This window comes from Poecilia reticulata, chromosome 12 (genome assembly GCF_904066995.2).
Source record: "Poecilia reticulata chromosome 12, P_reticulata-male-v2, whole genome shotgun sequence".
NCBI classification, from domain to species: Eukaryota; Metazoa; Chordata; class Actinopteri; order Cyprinodontiformes; family Poeciliidae; genus Poecilia; species Poecilia reticulata.
In genome coordinates, this window is record NC_088841.1 from 25,936,784 (window position 1) to 25,955,409 (window position 18,626).

An 18,626-nucleotide genomic window follows, 5' to 3' on the forward strand; every position below is an offset into this window, starting at 1 on the left:
TAGAGGAGCTAGTCAGGATTGTGAGGAGTGTGTATATGTGTGTGTGTGTCTCTCTCTCTCTCTGTGTCTGACCCGCAGCCTGCAGAGCTCCCTCCTCTCTTGGTCGTTCTCCTCGGCTCTTGCCCAGAGCCAGGCCTCGTTCTGGGATCGTTGTTTCTCCAGCATTTCCTTCCGCTCCTAAAAACATTCGGGAAGGTAAATATTTTAATATCATAATCTGCAAACTGCAACCAGATTAGAACGACTGTAACCTGTTGCTATCTGATTATAACTGTTTTGATTAGAGACTTTAGACAAGCTGCTTAGTTTATGAGACCCCAAATCTTTTGAGATTAAATTATATTCTGTATGGTCTACAAATATTTCAGATTTTGTCATTTTAGAACTGATTACATTAGATCAGAGTTTGTCCTGTCCAGATTATGTCAAAGTTTCTCAGGATTAGATTAAATTACACAGGAGTCTCTTCAGACTGGATTACCTTTATTTGTCCAGGTTAGATCAGTTTCTCCAGGTTGGATTAGATTATACTGCACTAGTATTTGTCCAGATGATCTTAGAGGTTTTATAGATTAGATTAGAATAGATTAAAGTTTCTCCAGATTACATTATATTGTACTAAATTGGTGTGTTCCCAAATTAGGCGAGATTAAATTAAAGTTGATCAAGATTAGGTCAAATTTAAATTTGTCCAGATTAGGCTAAATAATTTCTTCAGCTTAGATTAGATTAGATTAAATCACCCAGAAGCCATATATAAACTGCCCCATATATTTTATTTATTTGTTGTAAATTTGAAGAGGATTAACCAGATCAACCTGTTGTTGTTGTCGTTTGTGATCTTCATGCTCTTCTTTGTCTCTTTGCAGAGCAGCAGCAGCTTTAGAAACGTCTAATTTATCCCTGAATAAAGAAAATAAATCAGCTTCTGAAACTACAGAGAGATGAATGAATGAATGAATGAATGAATGAATGAATGAATGAATGAATGAATGAATGAATGAATGAATGAATGAATGAATGAACCGATCAAGTTTCTGAAACTCCTGGTCCAACAGAGTGAAGGCTGCCTGGATCATTTTCATGGCCTGATCTCGGACGGTGCTGAAATCTCTGTGGACACAAACCTGCAGCAGGAAACGTTTGAGTCATGGCAGAGTTTCAACCCAAACCTGAAACAGAAATGTGTGTGTGTGTGTGTGTGTGTGTGTGTGTGTGTGTGTGTGTGTGTGTGTGTGTGTGTGTGTGTGTGTGTGTGTGTGCGCACGTGCGCATTTGTATGTAATAACTTGTGGGGACGATTGAGTCATTGTAGAGTTTCAACCTAAACCTGAAACAGAAATGTGTGTGTGTGCACGCGCGCGTTTGTTTGTAATAACTTGTGGGACAATTTCCCTGATGCATACTACGTTATGGGGACCAATTGCTCCTTGTGGGACCGAAGCCTGGTCCCCACAAGGAGAAATCCTGTTTTTGGGTCAGGGGTCAGAGTTAGGACTAAGGTGTGAATTGAGTATTGGTTAGGGTTAGGTATGTGATGGTTAGGGTTGGGAAAAGGGTAAAGGTAAGGTTTAGGCTGTAGAAATGAATGGAACTCAATGGAAAGTCCCCACAAAGATAACATGCGTGTGTGTGTGTGTGTGTGTGTGTGTGTGTGTGTGTGTGTGTGTGTGTGCGTGTGTGTGTGTGCGTGTGCATCTGTGTGTGTGTGTGTGTGTGTGTGTTTTCCACCTGTACATTAGCTGCTGCTGCTGTTCTGGGCTGGGTGGACAGAGCCGCGTTGCTCAGCTTGTAGCAAATGTTGGGAACCTTAGTGGGAGTGAAGCTGTTGTTGGTAAAACCAGAGTGAAAGAACGTTTTTAGAACTGAGAGATGAGACTCTGGTGGAGCGCGACGATCAGCTCCACCTGAAACAGAGAAACAGCTGCTGAACCACCGACCTGTGGCTGATGCCCTGAAGACCGAACTCAGAGAGGATCTCCTTCATCACTGGGGAAAAACCAGTTCATCAAAACCAGTCAGTCAACCAACCAACTAATCAGTCAACCAACCAACCAACTAACCAGTCATTCATCCCATCAACCAGCTTGTCAAAAACCAACCAAAGGTTCATCCAACCAAGTAGCCACCCAACTAATCAAACTCAACCAAAACCAAAGTTCATCCAATCATCCATTCAACCAATCAATTGGACATCAGGCATCCAAACAACCAACCACCAGTCAATACTCATCCATCCAACTGAACAACAAATTAATCACTGATTTTGAAATTATACAAAGCAAAGATCCAACCAACCAATGTATTCAGTTGACTTCTTCTCAGAACAATGTTACTTTTTATTGCTCTTTCTAAAAGTTGTAACATTGTTTTAATTCTGAAAATCTAAAATTGTTCAAATGTTGAAAGTAATGACAAATAAACTAAGAACACCTTTTATATGTATAATATCATCCAGCTTTAGTGTGATCCAAATATTTACTGCCTTTAAATCACATTAACATTGTTATTCTATGATATTATATATTCAGAGTAGAATGTGTTGTACACTATTTATGATTAAATAATGTACTATTAGGCATAGCACTTGAATTTTTAATTTTTTTAGTGTAAAATTACTTTATTGAAACTTGTATAAAGTAGTTTTTTCTACTTTGTTGACTCCAGACAGGAGTTTAATGTACCTGGTTGTCTCTCTGATGGGTTGATCAGCTTCATCACCTTCAAGTCGTTAAAATCCTGCTCTTCATTCTTCCCTCCCAACACATACAGCTGTGAACCAGCGAACAGAAACGTGGTGTTGGAGAACATGTGATGCCATTCTGATAAAGTTTATATGTGAGAAGCCATCTGACGTGACTGTGCAGGATGAAGGCAGCGTGGCTGTGCCGACGGGCCGGAGGAAGCCCAACATACAGAGAAACCTTCCACTTCATCTTGGCTGGAGACAGAATGAAATATTTCACTCTTCAAATTGACACAATTACAACCAACATACCAATACTGAGTTTATGGATTTCATTGGACAATGTTGCTGTCGAATCCTTATTGGAGATTTGTCCTCCAACAGATAGATGTCCTTCAAGGGAAGAAACACAACAAAGACGCTATAGAACAAATATCAGTGGTATGACACAGGATTTTATATTACAGTGTTTATTGATTGTAGCAGACAAAACAAGCTCAACATTTTAAAACTGTTAGCACACAGCTAAAGACCAGGACTAATGGTCAAAGTGACATTTGCTTCCAAAAGGTTCTATTCATGTGAAGCAAAAGCTAATACCAAATGAAAACTTGCAGGTTCTGCAACACTGCTGGGATCAATTTGATCACGTTTCATAAACTACACATAAATTTATACATCAGCTCCCTAAAACAGAAAAAAATATATATATCCAGAGACTAGAACAGAAACAAAGATCTCTCACTCCAAATGTTAGAATTATTATGTTTGTTATCATTCTTACATTTATAATTTTATGTTACTAGTTTTTATTTAGAGGTTTAGTGTTCAAATTTGTTGAAACTTGACAGACAAAATTAAATCTTCCTTAATCAAGCATGTTTGTACAGATGGTGACTTAGGTCTTCCTGGGAAAGTCCTGAGCTGTAAAACCTATCTATGTGTTAATTTAGTTTCTGTGTCTCCCCTCTGTCTGTCTGAATTCACATCCTACTGTGAAGATAGGATGTGGGTTTCACCCCTCCATTCCTGTTCACACCTTTCTCTCCCCTGCTAATAAAAGAGACAAACAAACTGAAGGTTAGCAGAACACATGGTGAGCGGTTGGAGGAGCAGTTCACTGTGTCTTCTCCTTCTGCAGAAGTTTGGCTAAAAACTCATATACGTTGTCTGTGGTTCTCTTTTTCCATGTAGGTTTCAGAAAATACCTAACAGTTGGTGCCGTGACCCGGATTCTCAACATACCCGTTCGCTGACAGACAAAGGATGACGCGCTGAAACCGTGCACGGCCAGAGTCAACAGAACCTGGAAACAAAGTACCGGGAAGTGAATTCTTCGCCAGGCCAGCGTCCTAGGTCCAACTTTGTCTGCCAACGATGGATTGACGAGATCCGAACAGACATAACGAACCAACAGAAACGTGAGTAAAATAGCTGTTCGGGGTGAGTCCCAAAATCGGGTTTGAGTCCCAAGGAAGGAGAGGTATATTTAGAGCCCCTCTCCGGATGAGGAAATCTCTTTGACCCTATAAAGCCTGGCCCATCAATAATAGTCTTAAAGCAAGAAAATAAATAAATAAATAAATAAAATTTGCCAGGTCATTTGTTTTACATAACATATAGGGTTAAAGGGATCCTCGCGTAGGCAGGGAAAGGAAAGAGAGGTATTTTAGAGCCCCTCTCTGGATGAGGAAATCTCTTTGACCCTATAAAACCTGACTATAAAATAATAGTCAGAAAATTCTAATCTTTTTAGAACTGGGATGATCTTCATTGTTTCACAAAACCTAGGGTTAAAGGGATCCTCGCGTAGGCAGGGAAAAGGAAGGAGGGGTAATTTAGAGTCCCCCTCTGGATGAGGTGGCCCTTAAAGGGATCCTCGCGTAGGCAGGAAAAGGAAGGAGGGGTAATTTAGAGTCCCCCTCTGGATGAGGTGCCCCATAAGGGAAGATCCTCGCGTAGGCAGGGAATATTCTTTTTTGTGTGTGTGTGTGCAAGTGTGAATGGTGCTCAACATTGAGAGTAAAACTTTCTGTCCTCGGAATTAGAATCCTAGGTGAAGAACCGGACCAGAACTAGTCTGGCCTAGAAGACTGTTCTTCAGGGGACACTAAGCGCTCATTTAGAGCACTCTTTTTGAAGAAAAAGCACAAAATACCAAGCCATTGTAAGCTAATTACAGTACTGAAATAATGGGAAATAAACATGTTTGTAATTCCTCACTTGCTGAGGGCCCTGACGGGGATGAAAAGTACATGCTGTCCAGGTTTCCTGGTAGCACTGTACACATAAAAAATGGAGAAAGAAATACAAAATAGATGGAAAGCTAAAAATCGATCAATGGCAAACAATTGTGGGAATTTTGGAGAATAGTGTAGAAAGAAAAATGGGAATAAAAAAAATCTAAAAAGGAGAATGAGCTGAGGTGTGCTAAATTATGGTTAAATGAATCTAAAAACTTAATTATAGAGACGGAAGAAAATAAAGTAATTCCAAGCACACGGAATGCTGTAGCGGTGAGAGGAGTGCAAGCTCCTGCAGCCACCCCTCCCCCTGCCGCTATAGCAGTTCCGTCTGCTCCAGTATCAGCCGCTGCTGTCCCAGCAACACGACTAGAGGAAGGGACACAAAACTTATATGTTTTTAGACCCTGTACCTTAGAAGAGGTCAGGAAGGCTGTGAAAGGATCAGATGTTTTTCACCTGTATAAATTTGGAGGTTTAGATACCTCTGCCTTTTCCATCGACCGGACAAAAGGCCGCGGAAGAGGCAGAGGAAGTCACAATAGGCGACGACCCCAAAATAACACCCCACAAAATCCACGGCATTCAAAAGGCTGCTGGATTTGTGGCAATATTGGTCACTGGGCAAGAAACTGCCCTTCAAAGAATGTTGCACGGGGCAACAAGAGGGGTGGTGGAGCAAGGAGACCACAAATAGGAGAAATCCTCAGCATGATCAGACTCTACCACACCCCAAAAACACAAACCACCAGACCAAATTGATGAAATGCTAGAGACATGTGCATGCAGTTTGGGACACGTTAAGTAAAACCATAAAAGAAATTGAATTCCTGTAAGAAATCAGTGTATGCAAAATAATTTTTAATGTTACTAAAAATTAGGTTTAAACCTCACAAGTGAGAAATAATTTGTTTTAAGAAATACTGATGTTTGTTTTGTTTTTCTTTTTGAGCATTCCTACACCTTTAAAGAAAAACCAGTAAAGAGAGGTCTCACTGAAATAAAAACATGGGAACAACTTCTTTGTATGCTAAAAGTGGAATCATGACTTTCCTGAAGGAGGAGAAGCTGGAAAATAAAACTAAATAATAAAATTCTCCTCAGAGAACAATGTTTAATGTATTGTGTCGTAATGAGATTATAACACCAACTTGGTGAAATGATCCTTAGCTGTCTATCTGGAGGGGTCAGCGGTCAGAGTAAGGTACCGACCTGGACATTATCCAGCCTCGTAACTCTCTTAGGCCTTGAGAGGAGGACTGCCTGCTGACTTCACAGTCTGCAGCACTGAGATCAACAAATTTAGAGAAATCCATTGTTCTCTGGTGAGATGTGTCTTAGATGAAGTTAACTTAAACGTACATTCTACATTTTCCAAGTTAATATTCTACAGGATAAAAGAGACTACAGCTTTTAACATGTTTCATGTTTATATGTGTTTGAATAAGGAAATGATTCATGACTTCTTGTAATGTTGGAGAATAAGCACTAAAAGAAATAATACGATAAAAAAAAAGAAAAGTTATATGGAAAATGTTTGTGTATAAAAAAAGAACACAGAAACACAAGCAAACACTAATTGACTCTTATTTGCTTCTTTCCTTTTCCTCTGTCTGAGCCTCGCTGCACTGCGTCTGACCTCTGACCTCAGCTCAGACCTGTCCTGCCAATCAGATGACATCCCTCTTTCATCACCAGCCAGTGGATAAAGAAGCGAAAAAGGACAGGACGATTTCTAACACCTGGACACTGAAGGCACTAAAGTGTCCACTGATCCTAATTCCTGGACATCTGGGAACTGCCATGCAGCAGTATGGAGACCTGCGGACTGGAACTATATCTCCATGTTTGGCTGCAGTGTGGAGAAGGAAAATAATGAGTTTTAAAGACAAAAGAAAGCAAACTGAACTGTTTTTCGCTTGTTTCATTGGTGGACAAAGGGACGGTCTGGACAACTTATAAATAATCCAACACCAGAGCCAGTTGGACTGACAGGGAGCTGGAGGAGAGGCGGAGGGAGGACCAGCTGCAGCGACGCCAGCAGCAGGAGGGGGAAGCGAGAAGCAAGACAGAAAAGAGAAATGCGAGATAAGTTATACACACACCGCTGTGATAAGAGAATGTGCTTACTAATCCTGTTTGCATATAGGAATTATCTATTTAGAAAAGAACATTTTGAAGGTTTTCAGGTACAATGTTAGATAGAATTGTTCATTTTGTACCCGTTAACTCAGTCCTTAACAGAAGGACCAGTGATCTCTCAGGGTCCACAAGCCATAGGTTGGGAAGCTGTGAAGGTAAAACTACAATCACTAAAAACTCAGCAAAGAACTAACAGACTTATACTAAAATATGATAATCAACTCAAATATGATAAACAATAAGCACCAAAGAAAGCAATAAGAACAGACTGAAAGTTTGACTGATAAAATTTTGACTGACTGCAAATCTGTTTTATGTTTCTGTTAGTGTCGCTTGTATGTGGAGGTGATTCTGAGGAATTAAACAAACTGTACTCTAGAACTGAGTAACTAATCAAATTATTAATCATTTACTTTAGAATAAAATAAAAAATTACATTGTCAGTTGGACCAAAATGCACAGTTAAGGGCAATTTGATATCTTAAGCCACCCTAGTGGATGTAACTAGTTACTCCAAACTGATGATTTTGAATTAAAGCAATATTTTCTAGACTAAAGTTTAACACCTTTAATCTAGGGTTGATTAATTGATGATTGTTACATTTATAAAGAAATAGAAAATTAAAGGATTTGAGGTTTTGGTTTAATTTCAGGATGGTCATTTTTATTTAGAAAGAGTTACGCTTTGATAAATTTGATAACATCTACAGGGAAACCAGTCACCCATGCATCCTTGCTTAAGAATCTTTTGCAGGCCATACATTTCCCAGCTAAACTAGCAGTTTGTAAGTGTGCAGCGCACACCAAGGGACAGGATGAGGTTTCAAATGGCAATAGATTAGCTGATAAAGTAGCAAAGGAAGCTGCAGCTGGGAAGCATGGGGAGACAATTTCTCAATACAGAGAGAAGATACTCAAGTAATAGACAAAGCTGTGTTAAAAGACATGCAAGATAATGCTCCAAACGCAGAAAAACAAATGTGGATAACTAAAGGGGCGACACTGAATAATGCTAAAATTTTTTCAGTAAATAGTACGCCGGTCCTTCCAAAATCTCTTTTTAGAGCAGCAGCGATTTTGACACATGGACATTGTCATGTGTCAACAGGGGGGATGATCTCTATGCTACAACAGCATTTACCACATATGGATTAAATTCTTACTTAAAAATGTTTTGTGCTGCATGTCCAGTTTGTGTCAGAAACAATCTTCAAGGAAACATTAGACCAAGAAGAGGAAGTTTGCCAAAACCCTCTCATCCATTTCAAACAATGCATATGGACTTTATTGAACTCACACAAAGTGGACCACATAAATATTGTTTGGTGATGATTGATGCTTTTTCTAAATGGGTTGAAATAGTTCCAGGAGAGCATGCAGATGCTTTGACAGTAGCTAAAGCTATATGTAAAACTATTATTCCAACACATGGCATCCCACAAACTATTTATAGTGACAATGGGCCACATTTTGTAAACCAAGTAGTACAAAACATGGCTACTCACTTAGGAATGACATTAAAGAATCACTGTGCCTACCACCCCCAGAGTGCAGGATTGGTGGAAAGAACCAATGGTACTGTGAAAAGCAGATTGAGGAAATACATGGAAACTACTGGCAAGCCAATGTCAGACTGTTTAGATTTGGTAAAACTATATATGAGAATTACACCCACACAGGAAGGGTTAACACCATTTGAAATAATTCATGGAAGATCATATAGATTACCTATATTTCCTTCAGATTTACAGAAAGCAGATAAGGAGCAAACTTTGGCAGATTATATGATCAGGATCCTGAAACAGAAAGAGGTGTTAAATGCAAATTTACTGCCGTCTGACTGTTCTCCTCTACAGGAAATAAATAAAACCACCCCCATCCAACCAGGAGACTGGGTCTACATAAAGGTCATCAAAAGAAAGAATGGGGCCAGCCCACGCTGGGAAGGACCCTTCCAGGTGCTGATGACCACACCAACAGTTGTAAAGACGGCTGAAAGACCCAGCTGGACATCTCAGTCACTGCAAGCTGCAGGGAGTGTTGAACCCCTAAGTAGGCGGAGGGAGGAAGGCCGGACTTCAAAGGGGGGCTATTTTTTAGGGTAGCTCTTCTCAAACCCGGTGAAGAAACGCTTAAGATCCCCCGTCTTTAGTTTGGGGGTTTTGACATCTCTGTACGCCGAGCAGCAATGGAGACTCCATATGCAAGATGGATCTTCTACTGCACTGTGACTGCAGCATGTCTGATGTTTGGAGGAGGAAGTGACATCACTTTCCACCCACATAACTACAGCACCAACCTGTGGTGGCAGCTGATGAACAGGACTGCTCATGAGGAGAAAGAGGTGAATTGCTATGTGTGTGCGCAGCTGCCAATTGCCACACACAACTCAGGTCTGTGTCCAGGGAGCATCACTGATGACAAACAGATGTGTCTCTATGGCCTGAGCACACAACCACGACTCAGCGTGCCAATGCGAAGAAAATGCAAATGGTGCAAAAAAGATTATTCTGTTCTACTTCGGACAGGAGATGCTGTAAAAGGACTTTTTGGATCTATGAACTGTTCCTTTAATTCTGACGTACTTCCGTATTCACCATTCCCACAAACCGCATGGAAGATACCAGAGACCATTTCTTTAGCAGGAGCTAAACCATGCTCTGAGGAACTGCGTGTTCAATAACGGACACGTTTCTCTTGGGATGTTACCTTGGAATTTGTGTAACATAGTTTACACATACTGCGAAACGACACCAGATTACATCGACTACATTGCCTGCAGGGGTCAGAGGGCGACCCCCGACTGCAAAGTCTGGAAGGACAACCCAGACTTTGACAACTTGCTTCAGGAGAGGAGTTTCAACATCACACATCGGACAGAGGACGACAGGAGACAACACTGTGCAGCGCCATAGTGCCAGGAGACTATGGTTCACGGGTGATGGCAGACTGGTACTTCCTGTGTGGAAATGGAGCTTAGCTGCCCGCTCCAAGCGTGCAGTTATGCCAGAGGTCAAGAAATGGGGAGGCCTCACTACAGACACTGGAGTTCCTTGGGAGTTCAAGATCTGGGGCAGAGGAGAGAAGTTTATGCAAGGGATGTTTCCATGGGTCGGAGTAGGAGAGGTTCGGGACCACGTTGAAATCAACAGATATGGATTACTGCGACTCATCAATGGCACACACCAGCTGACTGAACTGAGAAACATGGTTTTGCAAAATCGTGTTGTGCTGGACCTGCTCACAGCCTCTCAGGGAGGTGTTTGTAAAATCATTGGCCCAGCGTGCTGTACATTCGTTCCTGACGAAACAGGAACTGGTGGAACCATTTCTGACGTTTTACATGAACTGGAAGAACTTAAACATTGTGTGGAAAGTGGAATGAAAGGATCACATCCTTTTGACTTTCTGTCTTGGCTCACTTCTGGGCCATGGTGGAATTTACTGTTGAAGATTGTTACACCAATTCTGACTGTGTTGATTCTTTTTTGCCTATTTACAACTTGCATCATTTCATGCCTTCGTAGCATGATGCTAAAGACATTTAACACAGCCATGATCAACTATCAGATGGTCAGGGTAATCTCTGACACCGATGAAGATTACATGTCTCTTCAGAGGGATGAAGATGAACTGAAAAAAGGAAATGTATGACGATGTCCTGTAACTAATAAACAGATGAAATCAAATGTTTTATGACACCTACACTGAAAATGTGAAAACAAGTGGTGCTAGTGATGAAAGAAAATTGCATTTGGTTTTCTACTGTTTCATTTATAATTCATTTTTTTATATGTTCTTTTTCATTTTAAGATTTTGAGTGACTTTTGTATAAGAATGTTAAACAGGGGGGAAATGTTAGAATTATTATGTTTGTTATCATTCTTACATTTATAATTTTATGTTACTAGTTTTTATTTAGAGGTTTAGTGTTCAAATTTGTTGAAACTTGGGAGACAAAATTAAATCTTCCTTAATCAAGCATGTTTGTACAGATGGTGACTTAGATCTTCCTGGGAAAGTCCTGAGCTGTAAAACCTATCTATGTGTTAATTTAGTTTCTGTGTCTCCCCTCTGTCTGTCTGAATTCACATCCTACTGTGAAGATAGGATGTGGGTTTCACACCCTCCATTCCTGTTCACACCTTTCTCTCCCCTGCTAATAAAAGAGACAAACAAACTGAAGGTTTCCAGAACACATGGTGAGCGGCTTGGAGGAGCAGTTCACTGTGCCTTTCTCCTTCTGCAGAAGTTTGGCTAAAAACTCATATATGTTGTCTGTGGTTCTCTTTTTCTATGTAGGTTTCAGAAAATACCTCACTCCAAGGGCTTTGTTTAAAAGACCTTTAAAACAAAGACCACGTGTTTGAATTCAGACAAACTCCACGTTGGGTTATATATGTATCTTGTATTAATTTGTACCAAGCACCTTTCAGTGAGTTTATATAAATTCTTCCTACATATAAATACATCTTTTGTTGTTGTGTTTTGTCTTTTATCTCTCTTTCTGCAGGTGTAGAATCAAACTGTAAGGATGTTGACTTGTGTCCTCTCAGGCTTTTTCTCTCTCTGTTCTTCATGGTGAGATCATCAGAGCTGCTGCTTCATCACTGAGATCTTCATCGGTACGATCTTTAATGATTTAGTAGTGGTGAAGAATGGAAACATCTTGTGTGTGAAGGTGTGTATGTGTGTGTTAGTATCCAAATCAGAGAAGGACAGGTGATGGGTCCCTATAGACTTTTATAAAACATTTAAAAACAATCAGTCCTGCCTTAGAGATGTTTCAGGAGGCGTATTGTGATGGTGGCCAACCAAAATCTATGACAAGAGCTTTAACCTTTGTGCCACCAAACCAGGGAAGCCCAGCAATAAATATGAGAACAATAAGTTTGCTTAATGCTGACCTAAAAATACTCTGTAAATTATTAGCAATACGTCTACAAGACTCACTTCCTTCAGTGATACACAGGGGTCAGAATGTCTTTGTTTTGGGACGGCAGGGTCTACATAATGTGAGGAGCTTCTGAACATTATTCATGGCCTGGTGTTAAATCAGGAACTTCTTTCTCTGGATGGAGAGAAGACGTTGGACCGAGTCCAATAGCCCAATCTATTCAACATTTTAAATGGTTTTAGTTACGGAAATCATTTTAAAACTTGGATAAACCTACTATATATAAATCCTACTGCAGAAACATTAAATAAAAATGGGTTTAAACCAATTGTTATCAAACAACGACATCATCCAGGATGTCCTTTATCCTCTTTATTTACTTTAGCGTTGGAGCCTCTTGCTATAAGTGGAAGGTCCCATAAATCTGTAGCAGGCATTACAGTTAGACAAGCAGAACAAACTTTCATTATATGCAGATGATATAATCCTGTTCATTTCAAATAAAAAGAGTCTATTCCAGATTTTCTTCATTTAACTGAGGAGTTCAGTCATATTTCAGGGAATATAAATAAATCTAAATCCTGATTGTTATTATTAGATGAAAGAGAAAAATCCCCAGATATAAGTTCAGAATTCAAGGTTGTTAGAGAATTCACTTATTTAGGAATTAAATATTTTCACATTTAGATATGATTATCAACACAGAGAGCTCTGCCTCTGACCAGGATGACGATGATCCAGAAGGGCCAGTTGCAAGAGATCCCACTAACCTCTTCCCAGCTGCATCCAGCACTGCTTTTACTCTCCCAAAGGACCCAGTGGTAATTTCACTTTCACTAAAACCTGGAAGATCTGGAATATTTCAAGGTCAAAAGAACAGGGCCCCGATCAACCAAGTTCTACAAATTTCCCAGAACTCAGCCTGGATCATAGAAGAGATCATTTACCAGCTGCTGGTACAAAGACGGTTCTGCTGTAGAATATTCTGTTATCAGAGACTCTTCCTACTGCTTCACCTACAGGGATTTCCCTGGTCCAAAGCTCCAGACAGCGTCTTTACCTCAACTTCTGGCTTCTGCAATTATAGGCATTGTCCAAGGAGTCTGTGTTTCAACCTTTTTATTGAGGGATCAAACATGGTCTCACAGTGTCAGCAATACAAATTTGTCCTCATTTTCCTTATGTGAACATAAAACATAAAAAAGACAATACAAAAACAAAACAGAGGTTACATAAATAAGCAAGAACATTCCCATAACCCGCCCATCCCCTTTCCGTAGGACTTATATCTTATCACACCGAGGTTCAAATTAAATCCATATCAAATAGAGTTATCAATGTATTGCTGAAGGGGTTGCCAAGTGTTATTGAAACGCTTTAATTTATTTGCTAAAGAAAACCGAATTCTTTCCAAGTGAGAGAGTCTTACCAGTTCTTCCAGCCACAATTTAACAGATGGAACCTCTGTCTTCTTCCAAAACATCAGCACTAGTTTTTTTGCTATGATAAAGGCATAAGATAATAATTGCTGTTGGCATTTATTAAATTGAGAAAACTGAACAGAAACTCCAAGTACAATTAGAAATGGGTCCAGCCTCAGCTCTGTATGGAACATATCTGACAAAGTTTTGAATACGCCAGACCAAAATGGGGTTAATTTTGTGCACAAGAAATAAGAATGGAGTAGTGTGGCTTCTTCAACCTGGCATTTGTCACAGAGTGGGGATGTGTCAGGGAAAATTTTATGTAACTTCACCTTACAATAATGAAGCCTGTGTATGACTTTGAATTGAATAAGACAGTGTCTAGAGTTAGCAGAGCATTTGTGTATATTCTCTAAAGCGGCCTTCCAGAGTTCAATACTTATCTCCGTTCCCAGTTCCTGCTCCCAGCCTGTTTTAAGACCCTGTGTGAACGACGAGGATCTGGATAACAACACATTGTAAATCTGGGAGATTAAATGTCCTTCCTCACCACCCAACTGGAAGAGTTTGTCAAATTCATTAGGTATTATATTCTCTAAAGTGTTCATATGTTTTTTGTCATATGCCCTGACCTGTAGGTATCTAAAATGATCGTGTTTGTGGAGTCCAAATTTGGCCTGAAGTTGAGCGAAAGAGGCAAAGTTACCATCCACCAACAGATCACCAACCGTCCTGACCCCCAAATCTTTCCATTTTATATAACCTGCATCTAAAATGGAAGGGACAAATGAGGGATTTTTTGCTATTGGTAATAAGGTAGACATATACTCAATGCCGAATTGGGATTTTATCTGTTTCCAAATGCGTATAGTACTGTGGATGATGCGATTATTGTTGTATGCCGCGGTATCTGTACTTGTTGGTGACAAGATAAGAGCACCAATTTCATGAGGGCTGCAGTCCTCCTTTTCCATTGCGACCCACTTGGGCTGTGCATAATTATGATCTAGCCATATTGTCATAATGCGGAGAGCACAAGAGTAATAGTAAAATAAAAAATTTGGGAGGGCCAGACCGCCCTCCAATTTTGCCTTGCAGAGGTGAGCTTTGTTAATTCGGTGTGTTTTATAGTCCCAAAGGAATGGGATGATTATAGAATCAAGTTTTTTAAAGAATTTCTTAGGTAGAAAAATGGGAATATTTTGAAACAGGTAAAGGATCTGGGGGAGAAAAACCATTTTTATTGCATTAGTTCTTCCCACCAGGGATATGGGGAGAGATCTCCAAAACTGAATGTTATTTTGTAGTTTTATCATAAGGGGGGAGAAATTCGCTTCATAAAGTGAACTAAAATCCTTAGTAATCTCTATGCCAAGGTAGGTGAACCTATCATTAGCAATTTTAAAGGGCATATAATCCAAGATAGATGAATCTTTGAGCTTAATTGGCATCAGTTCACTCTTAGACCAATTGATCCTATAACCTGAGAACCTGCCAAACTGAGAGATTGTATCTAGGACAGCTGGAATAGTACCTTGAAGATTGGTTACAAACAATAGGATATCATCCGCGTATAATGAAATTTTATTTATAGTCCCTCTAGTGATATATCCCTGTATAAGGGGGTTGGAACGAATTGATTGTGCCAGTGGTTCTATGGCTAACGCAAAAAGTAAAGGTGATAACGAGCAGCCTTGTCTGGTGCCCCTATGTAATTGGAATGCAGGAGATAGTATCTTATTCATGACAATTCTAGCACAAGGTTTATGATAAAGGATTTTTAACCATTTTTCGAAATGTTCACCAAGATTGTATCTTCTCAAGGTCGCAAAAAGGTAAGGCCATTCTATTTGGTCAAAGGCCTTTTCGGCGTCGAGTGAAAGGACTGCCAGATCAGAAGATTCCTCCCTCTGAGAATAGATCACATTATAGAGGCGTCGTAAATTAAAGAAGGAATGTCTCTTTGGTATAAATCCGGTCTGATCGGGATTAATTAATTTATCAATTACTAAACTCAGCCTATTAGCAAGGATTTTGGCTAGTATCTTTTGATCATAGGTCAACAATGATATTGGTCTGTAATTACCCACTTCCACAGGATCCTTATCTTTTTTTGGTATTAGTATTATAGTGGCCTCTCTCATCGTAGGCGGTAAGATGTTATCTGCGTTTGCTTGGGTGTACATTTTAACAGATACGGTGACAGAATGTCACCAAATTCTTTATAGAATTCCCCGGGGTATCCGTAGGGACTCGCCGTTTTACCACTCTTTAGTGCTTTAATATCAGCCTGGATATCTATGCATGAGAGGTTTGCATTAAGAGAGCTCACGTCTTCCTGAGCTAACATTGGGAGATTACAATTATCCAAAAATTCTTGTATACTTAAGTAATCTTTTACAGCCTTGGATGAGTACAATGATTCATAAAATTGTTTAAATCTATGATTAATGTCTTTGTGAGAGGTTAAAATTTCCCCATTTTCTGATTTAATTTTGTTAATTGTGCGGTCACTTTCAATTTTCCTCAATTGTCTTGCCAGTAGTTTATTAGGTTTTTCCCCAAATTCAAAGTATTTCTGTCGTGTATAAACAAAAGCTCTAGTAATGTGATCTGACAATAATTGGTTATATTTATATCTTAAGGAAAGAATTTTTTTATGCGTTTCTGTAGATGGGAGTGTAGCATTGTCCTTATCCAGACGTCTAATTTGTTGCTCTATATCCGCCAACTCTGTTCGATTCCTTTTCTTCTTTGCTGCTCGAAAAGATATAATACTTCCCCTCAAGTAGGCTTTCATAGTTTCCCACAGTATTGAAGGAGGCGTTCCTGGAAGATCATTCATTTCAAAGAAAAAAACAATCTGCTCTCTGATAAACTTACAGAAGTCTGGTTCTTTCAATAGTTGTGGGTCTAATTTCCATGTTCTTTCAGTTTGATTTAAATGATCTAAATATAAATCTAGAGAAAGGGGTGCGTGATCTGAAATTGTTATATTATGATATTTTACCTCACCTGTGTAGGGCAATAATTTTGCATCCATCATTAAATAATCAATTCGTGTGTACACATTGTGAGCGTTTGAGTGAAACGAGTAGGCTCTCCCCTTTGGGTTAAATATTCTCCAGCTATCGAACAAATTAGAATTCTTTAGATATTCCTTAAGGAAAATACTAGCATTAGAGGCCGGTGCTCTACGTGTCGACGAGCGGTCCAAGTATGGATCTAGTACAAGATTTAGGTCCCCCCCAATGATTAGATTAGTCTTTGAAACGTCAGGTATTTGGGATAAGACATGTTTGTAAAAAAGAGGAGAGTCTATGTTGGGGCCATATATATTAACCAGAGTTATCGGAACAGAATACAACTCTCCAACTAATATTAAATATCTGCCTTCCCTGTCAGATATGGTTGATTTATGGGTAAAAGGTGTACCTTTTTTGAATAATGTCGCCACGCCTCTAGCCCTCACTGCACAGGTAGAATGATAAGCTTGCCCTGTCCACCTGCATCTCAGTTTCATGTACTCATTCTTATTAAGGTGGGTTTCCTGAAGGAAGATTATGTCGCTGGACAATGTCTTCAGATGTGCTAGTATCTTACCCCTCTTCACAGGGTTATTCAAACCTTTGACATTCCATGTGACCAAAGTAACTTGTCCCCCCTTCTTTGTTTGTGTTGCATCAGCCTGCATAACTCAGATTAAAATGAAAAAGATTATAGAATCCCTCGCAACTGTGATGAGGATGATTATACATGGTAAGTAAAACACATCCTAACCCCTTAAACAAAACCCTTACTGTCTTGCCTAAACTAACAAGAACATACAAAGTAAGGCGCGACCACACTAAGGAAGAAAAAAATAAAAAAATAGAAATAAACAAAATAATATTAAACATAACACTCACACACCAAACACACGTTAACCTAACAACTTCCCTTACTCTTAACTCCAAATTAGAAGCTGAAAAAAGCTCTGCAAAAATATTAAATTCAAGCACCAAACTGACACATGGGCAGCTGCTGAGAAAAAAAAACATAACAGGAACTATAAGCTGCCTATTTATGGATATCAAACCCCGAGATTGTCAACAATATTCAGGCAGTCAATTAGTGAGCAAAATGAGATTTCTAAACATTATATTATATTAACTTAGCCGGTTAAACATTACAGAACAGTCCAGGTATTGAGTACTACCAGAGCCCGGTCGCTCCATGTCTGCGTCAGTTGTCCGCAGCGGGATCGCCTGTATCATCTCCTTCGGCGCCAAAGTGGAGCTCTGCGAACTTCTGGGCTTCCTTCGCGTCTGTGAACATTGTTTCTGTTCCTCCGAAAGTCACTCTCAGCTTCGCCGGATACAAAAGTCCATACCGAACTCCCGGTTTGTCCCGAAGAAGTGCTCTGACTCCGTTAAATGCAGCTCTACGTCTCACAACCTCGGGGGTGAAGTCAGGAAAGATGCGGATCTTCTGCCCTCGATAGGTGAGGTCTCTCTGAGTCATGGCCTTTCGGAGGATCATCGCAACGTCGCGGTAATAGTGGAGTCTCACAACCAACGCCCGAGGAGGTCCCGTGTCGTCTGGGCGCCTTCGTAGAGCTCTATGAGCGCGGTCCACCAGCGGTAAATCATCCAGAGTTAGCACGTCTTTCAGAAGCTGCGAGACGAATCCGTTCAATTCTGCACCTTTCTCTTCTCCTTCTCTTAACATAGCAATCCGTACATTTTGTCTTCTGGACCTTCCTTCAAGATCCATGCATTTTTCTGTTAACTGATTCATTTCTGTGCGTAGACGTTTTACCTCTGACTGGAGAATAGTTACCGCGTCTGCTGACTGTGTAGCCGCTCGCTCTAGTTCAACAATGGATGCGCCATGTTGGTCATTAGACGTTTTCAGGACGTGAATGGCACTTTGAGTCTCGGTTTTGAGGTTGAGGAGTTCTCCTCTAATAGTGGTGGACACTTCTTCGATGCGAGTGTCTATTGTCTGACAAATTTCAAATTTGGTGACTTGTAATTCTGTGCGAAGAGAGTTTATAGCCTCAAGAATGGTAGCGTTAGCCATCGGGTAGCTACCTTCAGGCGAGTCCGGGGCGGCTAGGCCTGGTTCTTTCGTTTTCTTGTCCTTGTTGGAGGTATGCGTCCTCAAATTTGCTTTCATCCTGCCCTGGTGCGGTTAGATAAAGACCAGACTATTTTCTCTGTTGCAAAACTGCCCAAATGTCAAGTTAGTGA

General features: G+C 40.1%; 1 protein-coding gene and 1 long non-coding RNA gene across 2 annotated transcripts; one reads left to right on the forward strand and one right to left on the reverse strand.

Moving 5' to 3' along the window:
- Positions 1–779: 779 nt before the first annotated feature.
- Positions 780–3,075, reverse strand: LOC145554332 (uncharacterized). The gene is made up of 6 exons (XM_081613896.1): positions 2,999–3,075; positions 2,856–2,941; positions 2,685–2,772; positions 1,941–1,989; positions 1,732–1,825; positions 780–1,127 (listed from the first exon to the last, which is right to left on the reverse strand). The coding sequence occupies exons 2-6, from the start codon at positions 2,934–2,936 to the stop codon at positions 780–782; spliced, it is 660 nt and encodes a 219-aa protein (XP_081470022.1). The 5' UTR covers positions 2,937–2,941; positions 2,999–3,075.
- A 741-nt stretch (positions 3,076–3,816) lies between these two features.
- LOC145554244 (uncharacterized) lies at positions 3,817–11,341 on the forward strand. Its single transcript, XR_014090274.1, has 2 exons — positions 3,817–4,107; positions 8,928–11,341. It is a non-coding gene; the product is annotated as an uncharacterized LOC145554244 (long non-coding RNA).
- Positions 11,342–18,626: the final 7,285 nt, after the last annotated feature.